This window comes from Ambystoma mexicanum, chromosome 1q (genome assembly GCF_040938575.1).
Source record: "Ambystoma mexicanum isolate Mex_15411 chromosome 1q, UKY_AmexF1_1, whole genome shotgun sequence".
Taxonomy (NCBI): domain Eukaryota; kingdom Metazoa; phylum Chordata; class Amphibia; order Caudata; family Ambystomatidae; genus Ambystoma; species Ambystoma mexicanum.
Window position 1 is genome coordinate 624659530 of NC_090922.1, and position 17129 is coordinate 624676658.

The 17129-nt window shown below is 47.1% G+C and overlaps 1 protein-coding gene across 2 annotated transcripts in view; it reads left to right on the top strand.

Annotated features, from left to right (window-relative positions):
- Positions 1 to 16632, top strand: part of TADA1 (transcriptional adaptor 1) — a 310842-nt gene extending 294210 nt beyond the window's left edge. For both annotated transcript variants that reach the window (XM_069641190.1, XM_069641191.1), the window contains exon 8: positions 16088 to 16632. In XM_069641190.1, the coding sequence (XP_069497291.1) occupies positions 16088 to 16240 (153 nt within the window). In that variant the 3' untranslated portion in view covers positions 16241 to 16632. The remainder of the gene's footprint in view (positions 1 to 16087) is intronic.
- The last annotated feature ends 497 nt before the right edge of the window (positions 16633 to 17129 follow it).

Genomic DNA, 17129 nt, shown 5'->3' on the forward strand with positions numbered 1-17129 from the left:
TTGTATAATTTTGGCCCAATTACAGAAAATAGTCTGTTGCAGCAGCAGGAGGAGCAACTAGAACAGGGAGCGATAAGTAGCAGCTCATTCTCCAACTGCAATGTGTAATAGGGAGATATGGCAGAATCTTTGAGCACAAATGAGATGGAGCCATCTTATGAATACACTTAATTGTGAGATATAAGATCATGAAGAGGATGTTGCTGAACTGGGAGCCAAAGAAGTTCTTTCCGATAAGCTGAAATAGAACACCATTTTAGAAATCTGAAAATGAGGCGAACATACACATTTTGAACACATAAAGAAGGAGATTATCTGAAATGGCTGCATATAAGGCTTTAGAATTATCCAGATGGGAATTTGAGAGCACCAACAGCCAGGGGCTGGAGCAATTGAGAAATTAAGTGCTGTCCAGTTGCAAAGTCGGAAGGGGAAAAATAAAGATGATCTAGCTACATCATTTATGTGACCGTGGTAGATCATGGTGCCAGATGAACCCTAGATTCTTCACCTTACTGTAGAAGAATGTAGTTAGTCCAAAAATTCAGGTGCCAGCGAGCACGCAGCATCTTTTAAAAGAAATCTGTTTGGGCAATAATATCCTGACTTATGATTTAGATGGCTTTATTTGAAGACCATTAATAATCATCCATTGCCAACTTCCCTGAGACACTTAATCGGCTGCAAGAATATCGTCCCATAACGTAGCAAGTGCACAGTCTGTCCCATATTTAGGGCGGAAACACGATTGCCATGGATCTAAAATTCAGTTTTTCTCTGTAAAATCTTGGAAGTTGTGAGTGGAGAAAGAAGTACAGCTTTAAGAGGCGCTGGCATGACCCCTTGACTAAAGGAGAGGTTTACCAAATTGGATGCTAAATTGGCTAAACCATACGCAAGGTGGCATGCGGTTATAGCTGGAAGAGTATTCAGTTCAAATTGGGTAGGTTTGAGGGCTTTCAATAAAGGCAGAATGACATCCCCCATTACTACTTGCAATTTAAAAGGTGATGCGATGGGGGTCACACTTGTCATATCCCTCAGATTTTTGGATGACCATTTTAATCTTAAGTTTGTCTTGAATCAGAACTGTTTTGGGAATACAATAATCATTGAATTCACTGGTGAGTAGCAGAGAGGGGGGTCAGAATTTGCACAAAACGGCTTGGAGCATGCAAATCATTTGGTCTGTTGCTTGCAGTATGAATGTGCTCCTGTAATTAACATGTCTTATGCTTAGTGATAGCCTTTTATAGGCTCTACAAGCCTCCCCTGTGAGTTAGTGACAAATCAATATCTCACCTGACGCCATCTTTACCCTTTCCTCCTGTGCGCTTTTATTTTTGAGAGCAAGGAGTTCAGATAAATACAAGTGTTTTGACATTTTGTGATGTTACAAATTAATAAGTGAGGCATACCTGTGAACTATAGACGGCCACCCTACGACTGACTGAGCTCAATACATTTCCCAATCTCTTTCCATCTCCGGATTGAGCAGGACATCATGAAGATCCTCTGTAGGAACTTTAAGGCGTGTTTAGACATATGGATTTTATATTGTGAAGGCTTTTTCACATGCTGCAGAGTCCCTACCTCAGAGCTGGGAAGATGGGAAGAGTAAGGAGGATGCTTCCCTAGTTGCTGCTGAGACAGTCACCCATATTGACCTTCCTTCAGACTCACCTCGTACATCAGGTACTGATGTGGTCATGTTAAGATGCATTTCCCAAATCGGCCCTGGTCGGAGGATTTTGGGAGGCCACCCTATTATGAACAGGGAAGCCACAGAGTGGTTAGCCAAAACCCAATTAAGGTGAGGTAGCAGAACAGTCAAGATTTAGTCTCGGGAAGGGTATTGGAGTGGCCTAGGGCTGCAATAAATCCACACAGAGCAATATCAGTAATTCCAGTTAGATACTAAGTATATACAAATATTTATTAGGCCTTTAGTTTACACACCAAGCATATGAAAATCAGCCCTTGGAACGGGGATTAATGCCATAGTAAAGGTCAGGTAAGTTCTCAACTAAATCCAGCAGACTGGGCTAGGCCTAGGGGAAGGATCCTTAACCCAGGTTCCACCACCAACAGTTAGCAAAGAGAACGTTTAGGACCCGGACTTTATGCCCAATGTAACCCGACGGGGGACGAAGAAGGCATAAACTGTTATGTTAACTTGCCCCTGTCACTCAGATTCTTCCAGAGACCAATGCAGGTGTTCTTGAATCTGTTGGCGACACACTCTTCTGTGCTTTGTGTGGTTGAGGAAGGCCCAGGGGTTGCTGGTTCAGAGATCACTTTCAGCGTCTGAATTTAGTTTCGGTTGGCCGCAGTGCACAGGAATCTGTTCTAGACCGCTTCCAGTAGAAGACCCAAATTAGGGAAAGTTGAAGACTTTGGCGGTGCAGACCACCTTAGGGCACCTCATAGGATTGAAGGTTGTAATGGGAGTTACCATGGTTGGGCAGCGATGGGCAATCTTCAGGCTGTGATACAGGAGCGTGCCCAGCACAGCTTTTGTTCGAGTGAGGTGGCTTAAAATGCAGGAATAGGCAACTTTTGGCACAAGCTGAATGTTAAGATGGATGTCTAAAATCAACCCTGGTGGGCCGATTTTAGGAGGCCCCCCACCCTAGTTATGGTGAAAAGAGAGACTTGCTCTGTCAAGGCAGAGTGGAGAACAGCCAAGACTTGGTTTCAGAGTGTGAGTGTGGTCAGGCGCTCTCTGAGTCCACAGGATAACGCACAATAATCCAGCTTAAGTTAGTTATAACAATAATATAAAATGTTGATTTAGGCCTTTAGAACACACTGAAAAATGAAACTAGCAGGTAGTCATTGTTGGGGAGTTTTACGAAAAGGTCCACCTAGAAGAGTCACACTTGGGGCACAGGGCTCCAACTCTTAGTATATACCTGAACCACACACGTTTTGTTGGTAGCAAAGACTGAGCAGCCAGGCTTATTTTAGGAGGGTCGGCTGGAGGGCAGTACAAATAACCTATATACAAATAATGGTTTATTCAATATATACACTAAGGCAAAGATAATTCTTCAATCAGGTAAGCACTCTACACTCAAGCACATAGAAGAACCAATGCAATATTTACAGTAAGTAAAACACTTCTATAATACTTTGAGAATGATAGGATTTAATTCAAAAGGTAAGTAAAATACTTTGTAATACTTGTTTCAGGTAGGAATGAATGGCACACAACCAACATAAAGCAGGTTAATACTTTTTCAACATTTGTAATACTTTTCTTGGTGGCCTAACACTTTAAAAGTCCAGCAGACCCAGTCACCGGATTCTTGGTCAGGGAGAAGAAAGAAGGGACACTTGACTGGATCTTGCAGCAGCAGTTGATTGAAGAGGCTCCAGGCAAGGGATTCTTTGTAGTTCTGTGATTTTGCTGCCCCTTGTAGAGCCAAAGTGAAGAACAGTGAAGGCCTGGTTGATTTGCCTTGCTTTCTTGGTCCAGCACTTTGGTGAGGACTTCAAGGAGTGGAATCTTGCCTCTGGAGGTTCCGGAAGGAGTCCACTACAGTTTGAGGAGGATTCGGTCTTCGGAAGGCTATCCACTGTGCAATGACCACAGGTTCCAGTGTATTAGTTCATTTGCAGTCAGTGACGGTCACAGCTGGTTGTGGGATGGCTCAAATTACAGGTCGTCTTGAGAATATTGATCTCACCATTCTAAGGGAGAGAGACATCCTCTTTGGAGTTCTCCTGAGGCTTGGAAGGAGGGGTCGGACAGCAGCGATTACTTCAAAGGCATCTCTGGTCGTCTGGAAGTAGCTGCAAGCATCTCTCCTGTTCTTCCTTGTCGATTATTGGGTTCCAGTGGTCAGCTTGCCTTCAGCCTCAATATCCATCCCTCTTATGTAGGAACCTAGCCAATCAGCACCCATGCACCATTCAAACTGGGTGGTGGCTGTCCTTTTAGGACAGCGGCCTCCCATTTAGAACTGGTTTCAGGCAGACGCAGCAGAAGACCAAGAACAGGAGAGTTTGAGTCTTCAGCCGTTTCCTGGCCTCTGAGATACTGGCGTCTTGGCAGGCTTCATGGAGGGATCCCACCCAAGACAAAAGTCAAACTAGGACCTCCCTCAACCTGCACGGCAGAAGGACCAAGAAAAAAGACCAGACATCTTGAACTGGCGAAATATGGTGACCCCTCTCTGCAATACCGTGGCTGTGAGTACAGCTTCAAACTGCACAAAAGTAGGATGGATAAAACCACTACCACCATTCAGATCAGCTTTTCACTGTAACCAAAAAGTTACAGGAGCAGTGAAAAAGGGATACAGTGTAACCACTCAGCACACCACATAAGGTAGGGTGTGCTGATCTCACAATAGAAAAGATAGAAGGATACAAAATATCCCCTGCCCTTGGGAACAGGTTTCCCATAAGGAAAATAACATAAAATAAAAAGAGAAGCCCAAATGGCTACCAGCAATACTGCACAGAGAGTGCTGTGTGCTGCAAGCTGCAAAGGTTGGGCAGATGTCACAAAACTTGGAGGAAAGCATGACAGAAAAGGGTATAAAAAGAAATACAAAAGGCTCCCAAAGACAGGGAAAACGGTTTCCACCCACTCAGGAGAACTGACGACAAAATCCATTAGTCCAGCAAAAAGTGCTGGAGGACTTTCACGTGAAAAGGGATTTCGCATAAAAATGAAAATCTACCTTACAGTAATATCAATGCCATATAAAATGTATATATTTATAAATAACCAATTACAATTCACTAGTAGGTTCACTTACAATACACAATTAACTAATCCGGTGAAACAGGTAAGTAATGCAGAAGTAGATAAAATGAGAACCAGTCACAAGTTCAATTCCCTATACTTTAGAAGTCCAACCCTAAGATGTATGGGGTCTAGCGTTCCAAAGTCAGAGGTTCTAACACATGGTTTCTCAAAGGAATGCAGTGGACTTGTTGTGATCCAGAATACTTTCAAACAATTTAAAAATTCAGCTACAATTTACCCAAAGACAGCTGAGTTTACAGCTCTCTACCAGACCGAAAGCTTGCCCAGGGGCAGGATACTAGACCCAGGTTTGACGACCAAAGGTACGTAAAAGGGAGATGAAAGGCAAAGGGTTTTCCATCCAATGTTATCCTATGGAGGGTGGGGGGGGATAGGTATGATTGCCTATCCCCTAACTTCGATGTTCCAGTGATCATGATGGGTCGTCTGGGGGTCACATAGAGAGAAGTCTTCCATCCTTTGTTTGGGTCAGAGGTGCCCCAGGGGTTACAGGTTTGAGGCTTCTTCTGGCCAGGTGTAACTGGAAAATGCAAGCCCAGTTGATGAAGAACTGCAGAATTCTTCAGGGCACTTCACAGGATGAGGAGGGCGAGTTCCAGCAACTATCATTGTTTGTAGGTGGCGACAGGTGTCCTTCCAGTCACAGTCAAAGAAGCATTTCCAGGACAGGTTCCCTTGATGCTAGGAAGCTGAAAATTCAGCGGGTGGTGACTTATGGCACAGCCTGGCGACCACTAAAGTTCCTGGCTTGAACATGTAATGGTGATGACTATGTCGAGATAGCTCACGAGAGAGCTGGTCAGTTCATAGGGCAGCCCAGGGACACTTCCGAAGGCTCCAAGGGCATGCAACTGTGAAGACGTAGAGATTAGTTGGCATCACTAGTGCAAGGGCTGCTCCTAGTCCTGCACTTAGACCCTCCCCCCGGGCACTTCTCCCCGCCCCGTTCCCCTGCACTTGCGCGATCTGAATCTCACTAGGCCTAGTAAGATGTTGTTTTTTGTCCTCCCTCTTGTTCCCCCCCACCCCCTTTGCCTTGCGGCGCCTTCAAACACTAGTGTATAGGCACGTTATAAATGCCATATTGTATCATATAAACAGCCATTAGTTGTCCAATCTACTGGTTTCACATTTGCCCCAGTAGCAGACTTTCTGGCACTAGAAAGTTTGGCACCAGGCATGTGGACGGGGTCTAGACTGTTCCAGGCCCCTTCCTGGGCCAAACATACAAAGGCTCACCACCCTTTGAAAGCAACCGCTTTCCCGGGCAGGTGGCTGACCCTATAAGGGATTTCCTGACCTGGGAAGGCAAGAAGGCGGCCAAACTATAATATAGCCAAATAACAAGAGAACATCTCTTGGCACAGCCATTTTAGGGCACTAGCCACATTTAGTAGCCACATGGTAAACCTGACTGTGAACAAGAAAAATAAAGCAAACCATGTTAAAAATGTAACCGCTGCCACCAGCCTGTCTTTAAGCACATATACAAGTTACTGAAAATCCCATGTGTAAAATGTTAGGGTGATAAAAAGTGTCCCCATTGTACTGCACTGCAAGTTGCTCTGTGCAATTTAAAGATGCAAGAATTCAAAAGGGAAACAGCAATCCGGTATTGTGCATGTGCCTGTGCAGAAAACTTTAAAGTGGCGGCTCTGTCCCTTTCATGACATCCGGTAGGGTTTTCAGCATTGGGAAATTCACCTTGATGACTATTGAGATAGGCACATATCAATGAGGCCCGCCCTTATCCTCCTTGAAGATTTCTTTTTTCCAGAAGAAGGGGATATTTCACCTGAATGGGGAGACCAATTGAATGATTGGCAATAACGAACTGGAAAAGACACTTCCAATACCCTCAACCTCTGTCGAAGAATATTGCATTGTTTCATCAGCTGATTTCCAAGTACTCTTCAGCCTGCAAGCCACTGAGTAAGAGAAAGCAGTGTTACTCTATACACTATGAGAGCTCCAGCTACATTTTCTGACCACCCTATTGCTATTTAATAAAATATGAGAAGTGGGAGAACTGATCTTTAGAACTCCACGCTCTTTGCTGCCGGCCACAGCTTAGGTTGACACAAAATATAAAATGCTAGATTCAGCACTCTTGGGCATTTTCAGAGCCAGCCCCATTGGAGGGATCTGAGAGGCCAAGATAGGTGATGAGTAGGTGCTTTTTACACTTGGCTTACAGAATTGTCTCAAGGTTGCATAGGCTGAGAAGTCAGGCAAATTTAGATAGCCAAGTAACACATAGATGAATAAACATTTCTGGGGCTTTTGAATTTGTTTAAATTCACATGCTATACATATCCCGCCGTTTGGTGTATTAGTTGCCTTCTTTGAAAGCAGGTATAGGTGCCGACCAAGGCCTTCCCGTCATACTTACCCTTCTTATGTATACTGATACCCAGAAAATCCTTGTGTGCCTAAACCCTCTGATTTTATTTGACCATTAGATGCTAGCATCAGTGCATTGCTGGGGGGAATTTAATTCAGTATCTAACCCTTCGAATGGTCTTCTTCAACCCCTCCGACTCCACGGTCTGGCTTCAAGGCTTGCTGGGACTGCAAGTCGAAGATGTCGATTACCGACACGCATTGCATTTGTTTGTGGTGCCCGGGCGAGAGTCATGACACAGACGACTGTTCCAAATGTCAGTTGCTGACTGCTAAGGCCTTGCAGGAGCGTAAGGGGAAGCTTCAGGTAGGTAGGGGTTCTAAACCCAGTAAGTCCCGTAAAACTTCTAAGGGGATTTCCACCGACGATTCGAGGGGCGACTCTCCGCGTCGGAAGGAGTCACTGGGATCTCGGCCCCAGAGTGGTTCCCGCCATTCGTCGTCCTCGTCTCGGCATTCCAGGAAGCGCTGTCACCGGTCGCCTTCCCCGTCCTCCTCGGAGGATGGCGCCACGAAGAAAGTGGTATGTCCAACTAATTCCTCGACTCCGGAGGAATAGGCTGCCTTCAGGGAGCAGATGCTGGCAATTTTCTAATACCAGGGAACAGTTCCATCCGTGCCGTTCGGATGAAGCCGGCAAGGAACGGTCTCGATCCGTGGCTTGCACGCCTTCGGGCTCGGGTCCTCGGCGCGACTCATCGGGAACCTTTGAGACTGTCAGACAAGGTTCAGGATGGTCGCAGGAGATGTGCCTCCAGGTCTTGGTCCTCGTCCCCAGCAAAACCGCAGAAACCTGTTAAGGGCTTGAGGTTGGCGTCGGCGCCGTGTCTGTCGGATACGGACGTTTAAGCTTTCGCACCAGCTCTCTGCGCTGTTATCGATGCCGAAGCCATCGGCGCTCTCGACGCCGAATACTTTGCCGCCTTCGGGGCCTTTTGGACAGAATTTACCGCTGGAGATCCCTGGTACTGTGGATCCTCCAAGGAAGGCTACCTCCATGTCTGTGAGGCCTGTTAAGGACTCCAGACCCCCTTCTGTCATGAGGCAGGACTTTTACCTCCCTCTGGATGACATCTATGAGGAGGAGGAGAGGTCAGATTTTGATTTTGACCCTATTGCGCCCATGTGGCTCCTGTCTTTTCTGGGGACAGTCAATTGGAAGAGTTGAGGCAAACCCGTCATGATGCCAGTGGCTTGGACACTTCTGAGGTGGAATTTGGCAGGCCTGATCCTGGGGCTCATGCTGAGTCGTCCTACAGGAGACTGATGGCTAGCGTCACTGAATATCTTGGCTGGTCCAGTCCTCCTGAAGCTTTTGTTCAAGATGACTTAACAGATATTCTGGATCAAGGTCCATCCTCTGACCCGGTGTTACCTTTTCATTTGACGCTGCTGAAAAGGGTGATGGTTGCTTGGCATACCCCGGAATCCCTTCCGGCAGTTAACAAATCGTTAACTAAAAAATGCAGCCCTTCCGGTAGCGATCCCAGCTACCTTTCATCTCACCCCACTCCCGAGAGTTTGGTGGTTCAGGCCGCTATGGCCACCTCGAGGCAGACGGCGTACCCTACCATCCCTCCCGATTGGGACGACAACCGGTTCGACCGTTGGGCACGCGAGTTGTTTTCTGCGGGTAGTATGGCCCTGAAATCGGCCAACTCCACATGTACCTTAGCAAGATTTTCACACACTCTGTGGAATTTTCTGTAGCGGCTGAGCATATTCCAAAAGGGGAGGAAAAGGATGGCAAGGATGCCATGTCTGAATCCCTTCAGTCGGGTTTGGACACGGCCAACAGTGTTAGCCGGTCCATGGTTGCAAGCACCGTCAAACACAGATTTGCGTGGTTGAACATGCCCTTTGATGGCGCGCATTTGTTTGGCAGCAAGGCTGATGAGAGCCTTGAGAGGTTGCAGACCTCAAAAGTTGCAGCGAAATCTTTAAGCGCAGCTGTGCGTCAACCTCCGCCTTTTCGTCCTAGGGGACAGCAGTGGAGGGGAGGTTCTTTTCGTTGCTACTCCTCCTTTGGTAGTACGAGAGGAGCCGCCAGTCAAAGGGGTCAGCATAAAAGTACCTGTGTCGGTCAAGGAACTAGGGGTGCCAAAGTAGCTCAGGCAGCTGCCTCTTTGCCTTCAGCCGCAGCTGCTCCAAAACCAGCATGAGGCCATGTCCCATCGCTCACCAGTTGGGGGCAGACTGTCTCAGCATCTCGAAGAATGGCGAGCTATTACTTCGGATGCGTAGTTTCTGGATGCAATTGCCCACGGCTACTGCCTTCCCTTCCTAAAGCGGCCTCACGACAATCCACCAGGGAATCTCTTTGAAGCTTCCAGATCTGCTCCTTGTGCAGGAAATCTTTCTTGACCCTGCTGGAGAAAGACGCTATCGAACTGGTGCCTGTAGTGGAGAGGAACAAGGGATGGTATTCTCCATATTTTTTGATTCCAAAGAAAGACTGGGGATTGAGACCCATCTTGGACTTGCGTTGCTTGAACAAACTTCTCAGGAAGGACAAGTTCAAGATAGTCACTCTTTCTCAAGTCCTCCAGGCCCTTCAACTTCAGGATTGGTTGGTGTCTCTGGACCTACAGGATGCTTACTTTCAAGATCAGATTCATCCAAAGCACAGAAAGTACCTGAGGTTTGCAGCTGGCGACTCGCACTTTCAGTTTTGGGTCCTGCTTTTCGGATGGACCTCTGGCCAAGGGTCATCACCAAGGTAATGGTGGTGGTGGCAGCGTATCTCAGGCGAGGGGGGGGGGGTTCGCGTCTACCCCTACCTGGACGACTGGGTGATTCGTGCGCGTTCTTCCGAGCAAGCAATTGATCATCTCGGTCTCACCTGCCACTCCATCCACAAGCTGGGCTTCTCCCTCAATTTCAAGAAGTCACATATGACACATTCCCAACAGCTCCAGTACATCGGGGCTGTGTTGGACACGTCCTTGGGGAAGAGCTCGCCTCATGGCATCCTGCATTTTTCTGGTGCCAGAGGCCAGACTGAGGATGAGATCCCTGCAATGGGTCCTCAAGATGCAGTGGTCACAATTCTCGGGCAAGATGTCAGCTCCCATTCAGATTCCATCCTCAGTCTCACAGGATCTGCTGTGGTGGGCCAATGAGGGGAACCTGATGAAGGGGGAGCCATTTTGGCAACCGTGGCCAGAGGTGACAGTAGTTATGGATGCTTCCCTCACAGGATGGGGAGCTCATGCCAGAGATTTGACTGCCAGCGGTCGTTGTTCTCCGTCGGAGTCCAACTCCACATCAACCTGTTAGAGCTGAGGGCCATCAGGCTAGCCCTGAAGGCTTTTCTGCCGTCTGTGCTGGGGAAGAGTGTCCTTATCATGATGGACTACACAGTGGCCATGCATTACCTCAACAAAAAAGGGCGGGTAGGGTCACTCCCGTTGTGCAGAGAGGCGATGCAGCTCTGGTTCTGGGCAATCCAGCAGGGAATATCACCCTCGGCAGTTCATCTGGCCAGAGAGGAAAATGCGGTGGCGGACGCTCTGAGCAGGCAGTGCACAGTCTCTCACGAGTGCGAGTTGGCTCAGGAAGTACTTCTCAAGATCTTCGCCTTTGTGGAACCCCAGAAGTGGATCTCTTTGCGACCAGTGCCAACCGGAAGTGCGAGAGATTCTGCTCAAGGGAATTTCCTCCAAGAGGAGCCTTAGGAGACGCCTTTGTTGTGGATTGGTCATTCCCACTTGTGTACGTGTTTCCTCTGGTCCCAGTCATTCCTCAAGTGTTGAGGAGGTTCGGATCCCACATGATCCTCATTGCTCCGGATTGGGCCAGGAGAGCGTGGTACCCGGACCTTCTAGAAATGTCCCATCTGCCCTCCACGCCGTCTTCCCTACCAAGAGGGGGGTGTTGAGGGGGTGTAGAGGGGAGGTGAGGGAGGTGAGGCGCGGTGGAGAGGGAGGATTGTGGGGGGGCGAGGACTTGGGCATAAGTTTTGCGACTGGTGTAGAGGACAAAATGTTGATCCTTTTCAGTGTTCCATTCCCATGGTTCGTTCTTTCTTGCTTTCGTTGGCCCACAGGGGCCTTCAAGTAGGTACCATTAAAGGTTACCTGGCAGCGCTGTCTTCAAGCGCTCATCTAACGAATTGTCTTATTTTAAGATTCCTTTAGATTTCCCAATCTCTCAAAGGGCTCATTAATGTGTTCCCGCCGTCCCCGTTTCACGTGCCGGTTTGGGATCTGAATTTGGTCTTGAAATTCCTGATGGGTGCTCCATTTGAACCTTTGTACTCTTGGCCTTTTGAGACTGTTGTCTTTTAAGACAGTGTTCTTGGTTGTGGTTACTTCCGCTCGCAGAGTGAGTGAATTTCAGGCACTTTCATCTAAGCCGCCCTTTACTGTGTTCCACAAGGATAGGGTTGTACTGAGGGTATGTCCTTACTTTCTACCTAAGGTAGTATCTGAATTTCATTTGAGCCAGAAAGTGGTTCTTCCGTCTTTCTATCCTCCTAATCCTGGTAAGGAAGAGGAGCGACTGCATAGGTTGGACCCTAAGAGAGCTCTGAGCTTTTATGTTTCTAGGATGTCCAGGGTCAGAGTGGAGAATTAACTCTTTGTGCGGTATGTTGGACACCGATTGGGCCAGGCTGTTACCAAACAGACCTTGTCCAGGTGGATTATCCTCACCATTACTGAATGTTACCGATTGGCGGGCAAGGGTTGCAAGCTCATTCCACTATGTGCGTGGCTACTTCCACAGCCCTGCAGCGGGGATTTCCTGTTAGGAATATTTGTGAAGCAGCCACATGGGCTTCTATCCACACCTTTGTCAAACATTACTCCCTGGATACGCTCCATGATCAAGATGTGGCCTTTGGTAAGGTTGTTCTTTATTCTGCCATCTGATTGGGTATTCTTTGCCCTCCTCCATTTTCTGGTACTGCTTTGGGAGTCTGTCAAAGATGTGGAATACGTTGGAGGACACAATCCATTCGAAGAACATGTTACTTACCAACTGGTAACGTTCTTTCGACTGGATGTTCCTCCAACGTATTCTACATCGCCCTCCCAGCCTGCCCTTCTGAAGAATTTCCTATGCTATTGCATCTTACGTTCCCTCAAGGCTATGTGCATTCAAGCAGGCATTGGATATGTGCATGTCACATGTTATGGAGGAAAAAACATAAACTGAGGCCACGGGCGCCATGCGTCCTATTTATAACATCCGGTGACGTCGCCCTCGATTGAGGCCTTCGAGGGACATCGACCCAATGCCATCGACGCAGGACGACCTCTGCCGAAAAAGTTTACGAACTACACAGCTGTGGACATGACATGTCAAAGATGTGGAATATGTTGGAGGAACATCCAGTCGAAAGAACGTTACCAGTTGGTAAGTAACTTGTTCTTCTCCACTAAGCACTGTAAGGAAGGCATGGCATCAAAGTAAGAAAGACACAAGTGATCACAGTAAAAGGGTGTTGATTTAACTGTAAAAGTTTGTGAGATAAGCGCCTAATCTAAACCTAAATCTAAGATGGGCATAGGGTACGACCATCAAATAATAATAATACAGTCATAGTGGTGTCTAGTCAAATAAACAGGCCCTATACTAAAGGAAAACTATTGCCATTCCTTTCCGCTATGCTACAAAAAGTGTTGGATAATGTCCACAAGAAAAGAAAGAAGTGTTCACAAGATAAGTCAGGATGTCATGGCCGGGGTCTCCCTTCCCCACGTTTTTAGCACAGGATAAGCCTGGGACTCTGAGCACAGCACACTCGTGAGCTTCTCCTGCACAAGGGTGCAGTTCCTTTTTTTAAGATCGGGACCTTCTGTGTGCAAGTCTTTCATGCAGTCTGTAAATATGACATTTACAACAAAATAAAAGATCCTTCTGCTAACCTTCACATTAGGTGATTACTCTTCACCCTTGTATCGCGCTCAGCCGGGCTCCGATCCTTCTCTCAATGTTAGCCTCCCTCAGTCGGGATCAGACCAGCCACTCACTGTGAACATCCTTCAGTCGGGTTCATGCTTGTCATCACATGTTCACAGGTTCATTACTGCTCACCCTAATTCACAGGCATCCCTCACCCGGGTTCACATTTGCCAACGTTAGCCTCCCTCAGTCGGGTTCACATTGCCTTTTTTTCACAGTTCCCAAAAGAAAGTTCTTCTAGACCTCTTAGGTTCTTCCCTTACCTAATTCCGGGTCTTAGCCCCAAGTCAAGCTTTCCCTTAAGCCCCCAGTCAGGCTTTGCACAGTTCTATCATCACAATGAATTTGCATGGGTTACTGCTTTACCCTAATTTGCAGGCATCCCTTAGTCAGGTTCACACTTGCCCCATTTACATAGTTGTCTTTGCTTCCACTAAGTGACAAAGACATTTGGCTGTACAAGGGGGTTTGGCTTGACCCTCGTATCACCACTTTGACACCTCACGCCGGCCTCCCCTAAGGCCTCTTGGTACTTGTAGTTTCTACAACAACCGAAGACTTTCGACTAGGAACAGGATTCAACATAACTCGATCCCCTTACTTAACACGTTCTCCTTGTTCAGGAGCGGGCTCCAGTTAGAGTCCTTCGAATGAGTGCCCACGTGACGCCGGACCACTCTAACTCTGATACCAAGTTGGCTCACAAAAAACCTTTGTACTTTAGTCTTCTTTCCTTATACAATGTTGCTCTTCGCAACCTTGGGCCCAACACAGTCCGGTCTATTATCAGCTCCTTCCACTCCCTGGCTGTGCCGAACTCTGTTGTCTCTGCCTCTGGCGTCAAGGACAGTACCACGATGGCAACCCCTTCTCCTCTCCCTTGCTATCATTGCGGGAGGGTCCCTTGTACCGCTGACATCATTAGCACCATTTGCCAGCTGCAATTCCCAGTCTTAAGTTTCCCTCTCGGAGGCTCCATGGGTCTGGGTTGAAAAGGGCAAGGGCAATTCCCTCCTCGTCCTTTCAGGTCTCAACGCCTTTCTCCTCTGTTTGAACTGCCATCCTGGAATAACTGCTTGGCCTGGCGTTTGGCCTTGCTCAGAGTGTGCTATTGTGCTCTGCCTTTTATCCTCATGGGAAAATGGAAGGGAATTCACATGTGTGTAATTATCGGCAATTGCCTGACTCTGCCTGACCCTTGTGTTGGGACATGTGACTGGGGAATTAAGACTTGTTTCCTGTCATGCAGGAGAGGTCAGGTGACAATAGCCTTGTAGGGTTGGTGATTGATTTCAGGGACTGACTTCTAGAAGAGCACGGGGGAGTGGTGTCTGATGTGTGTGCATGGTGTGATTTAGCGGGTTGAAGAGAGATTTCACTGGTTTGGGTGGCTTGGGGAAGGCTGTGAGGGGGGGGTGTGTGTGTGTGGAGATGTCGTGGGACTGGATGAGATATTGGGTGAGTTGTGTAGTATAGTGTGTGTTCGGATAGCGCAGTGTTGATTTTTTTATTTTTTTTAGGACATTCAGTGGTGGGCGGGCATGTCTGTGCATGAGGATCGTCTGAGTGGGGGCGGGTTGTGGCTAGAATTGCACGGACAGAGTTTAGGGATGCGAAGTGTGGGTCATAGTTGCGTGGATGAGGAAGGATTGAGTGAGGGGGAGTTGATAGGGAAGACCGGATAGGGAGCAGAAATGGGAAGGTGGCCTGGGTAGGTCAAGTGGGAGGCATGAGTGGTTGAAGCGAGAGAGGGGTATGGGATGGCTGGGAGGGTGTATGGTGTTCTCTTGTGGGGGCAAGGATGAGGGGGGTGAGATGGCATGTAGAGGTGGATTTGCATTTTGGTACAGGAGTTTCTGGTGTGCCACAATGCGTTTCTAACTTTGGAACTGCTAAGCATGATGCAGGGCCTGCAGCCTGGGCCCTGAGAGAAGGAAGAGTAGGAGTATGGGAGTAGTTCAACAATCGGTCGTGTGTGATCTGCACTTGCAGGATTGGGAATGCAAGCAGGCCTCTTATATAAAGTGAGGTGGGATAGGGCAGGAATAAGGGATGCAATACCACTGCCTATGTCCCTGTGAGGAAATGCAGAGTGGTGATACAAAACATTGAATATTCTTACTGGCAAATGCTAGCATTTTGGAGCAAATCCATCAGAGGTCTGTCCTGACCAGGAAACATGCTGGTGCAAAAACTTCACAGTTGTGTCCTTACAGATGCAAATTCTTAATGTTGGGGCAAAGCCATCAGTGAACTGTCTTCACTGTGCGGCTATATGTGGGCATTTTGGGACAAAGCCATTACTGCTATGTCCTCACATGGGTAAATGCTGTCAATATTTGGGCAAAGCCATCACAGGTGTGTTCTTAGAGTGACTATGCTGGCAATATTTTTTCTGTCTATGCTATATGCCTAAGAAAGCTGGCAACTAACAGTCAAGCATCTAGTTATGTTTCTGTACACATACTGAATGTTGTTCTTGTACAGAGTTAACTGTTCCTATTTGACCCTGTTTGTTTGCACTGCCATACACTCTGAGAGACTTTGTGCCCTATCAATAAGTAGTGATAATAAACTAGCAAGTAAAAAAGAAATAATTAATTAAATTATTTTGCTCCTCTGATGGCATTCTATTTGTTTTAATATATTCTCTGTCACATTTTTACACTGAATAAACCAATTTACAAATTCAAAACTCAAGTTAATAATAGCGTTCAACTCCAAATTCGCTCATCATTTGACATTTGAATGTCTTGGGCAAATAATTGGGACCAAAACAATGACTCATTTATCAGTCCCTCACAAAACGTCTGTAGAGTTGCCTATTTTGGGATTGACGGCTGAAACCAATGGCAACTTCTAAAGTTCTGATAGTATCCTGTTATCCGACCTGTAATTGTACTCCTGCCTGAGACACCTTAATTCGATATCCCGTTTAACTATCCCAGGGAATGCAGTGCCAGTTTTGACTCTTCTTTTGTTCTCCCCTAGGTGCACAGAGAAATTGTTCCTGCACACACCGTCTATGCTCTGAATGTTGAGAGGATGCTTGCAAAGCTTTGGCATCCAGGCCATGGTGAACTACAGCAAGATGAGATCCACCGCCAGCGTCTGGCAACGAAGGATGGGCTTCTGATGTACTGAATGGCTGAGGTTGGCCCACAACACTGCAGAATAGATTGTGCTAAATTCAAAATCACCTGAATCAAAATAGTGGCTCCTTAAAGCATTGTCAAAGTGAACATTTCCTGACAGAAATGCGTGGAGCATTAAGCAAACTTTTTTTCCTATGGAAACTTAATCTGTATATTTAGTTCTTTTTGAGTGCTGATACCAATTTGCAATACTAGAATCTAACCTTCCTCTGACATTTTGTATTAAAAGTGAAGGACCAAAGAATTGGGGAATGGAAGATTGCCAGCATATGGGCAGCCATGTATGATTTGGCGTACAAGGAAATGCAGTGTCTTCCCTAAACAGATGGAGATTTCTAGGCTTGTTTTCTCCAAAAATAAATATTTTCTTTTTTTTTTTAATTACTTTGTATTTGGTTTATAACATTTCAGTCCAGAAAATTGATTTCACATTAAAGATTCAGTCCTATAAAAATATACAGGTAAACGGGAATGGGGGAATGGAAGATTCCAAGACGAGCAGATGACCACACTCATCGATATGGGCACCATTGAGGGAGCCAGCAGGTGAGCCCCCCCCCCTAAAAAGCCATGGACCTGTAAGGGCCACGCCTCCAGACCCTGAGTGAATGTGTGTGAGGCACTGCCGCCACCCACAACTAACCCCTCGTACCACTGTACCGTTGCGCACCCTAGTCCCATGCGTACGTACACTGCATCAACACAAGACCCAGGGGAAAGACATTCATGGCCATGGCACAGCAATGTGATGTGCGAGTGTGCATCAAACCCCCCCTCTCCTCCCCAACAATGTGTGCTGTGCATCCCCAAGATGTCACGCCAACATGTCCAAGCAGTGTCCCTTCCCAGTACCACGTCCCAACTAACACAACATGGGG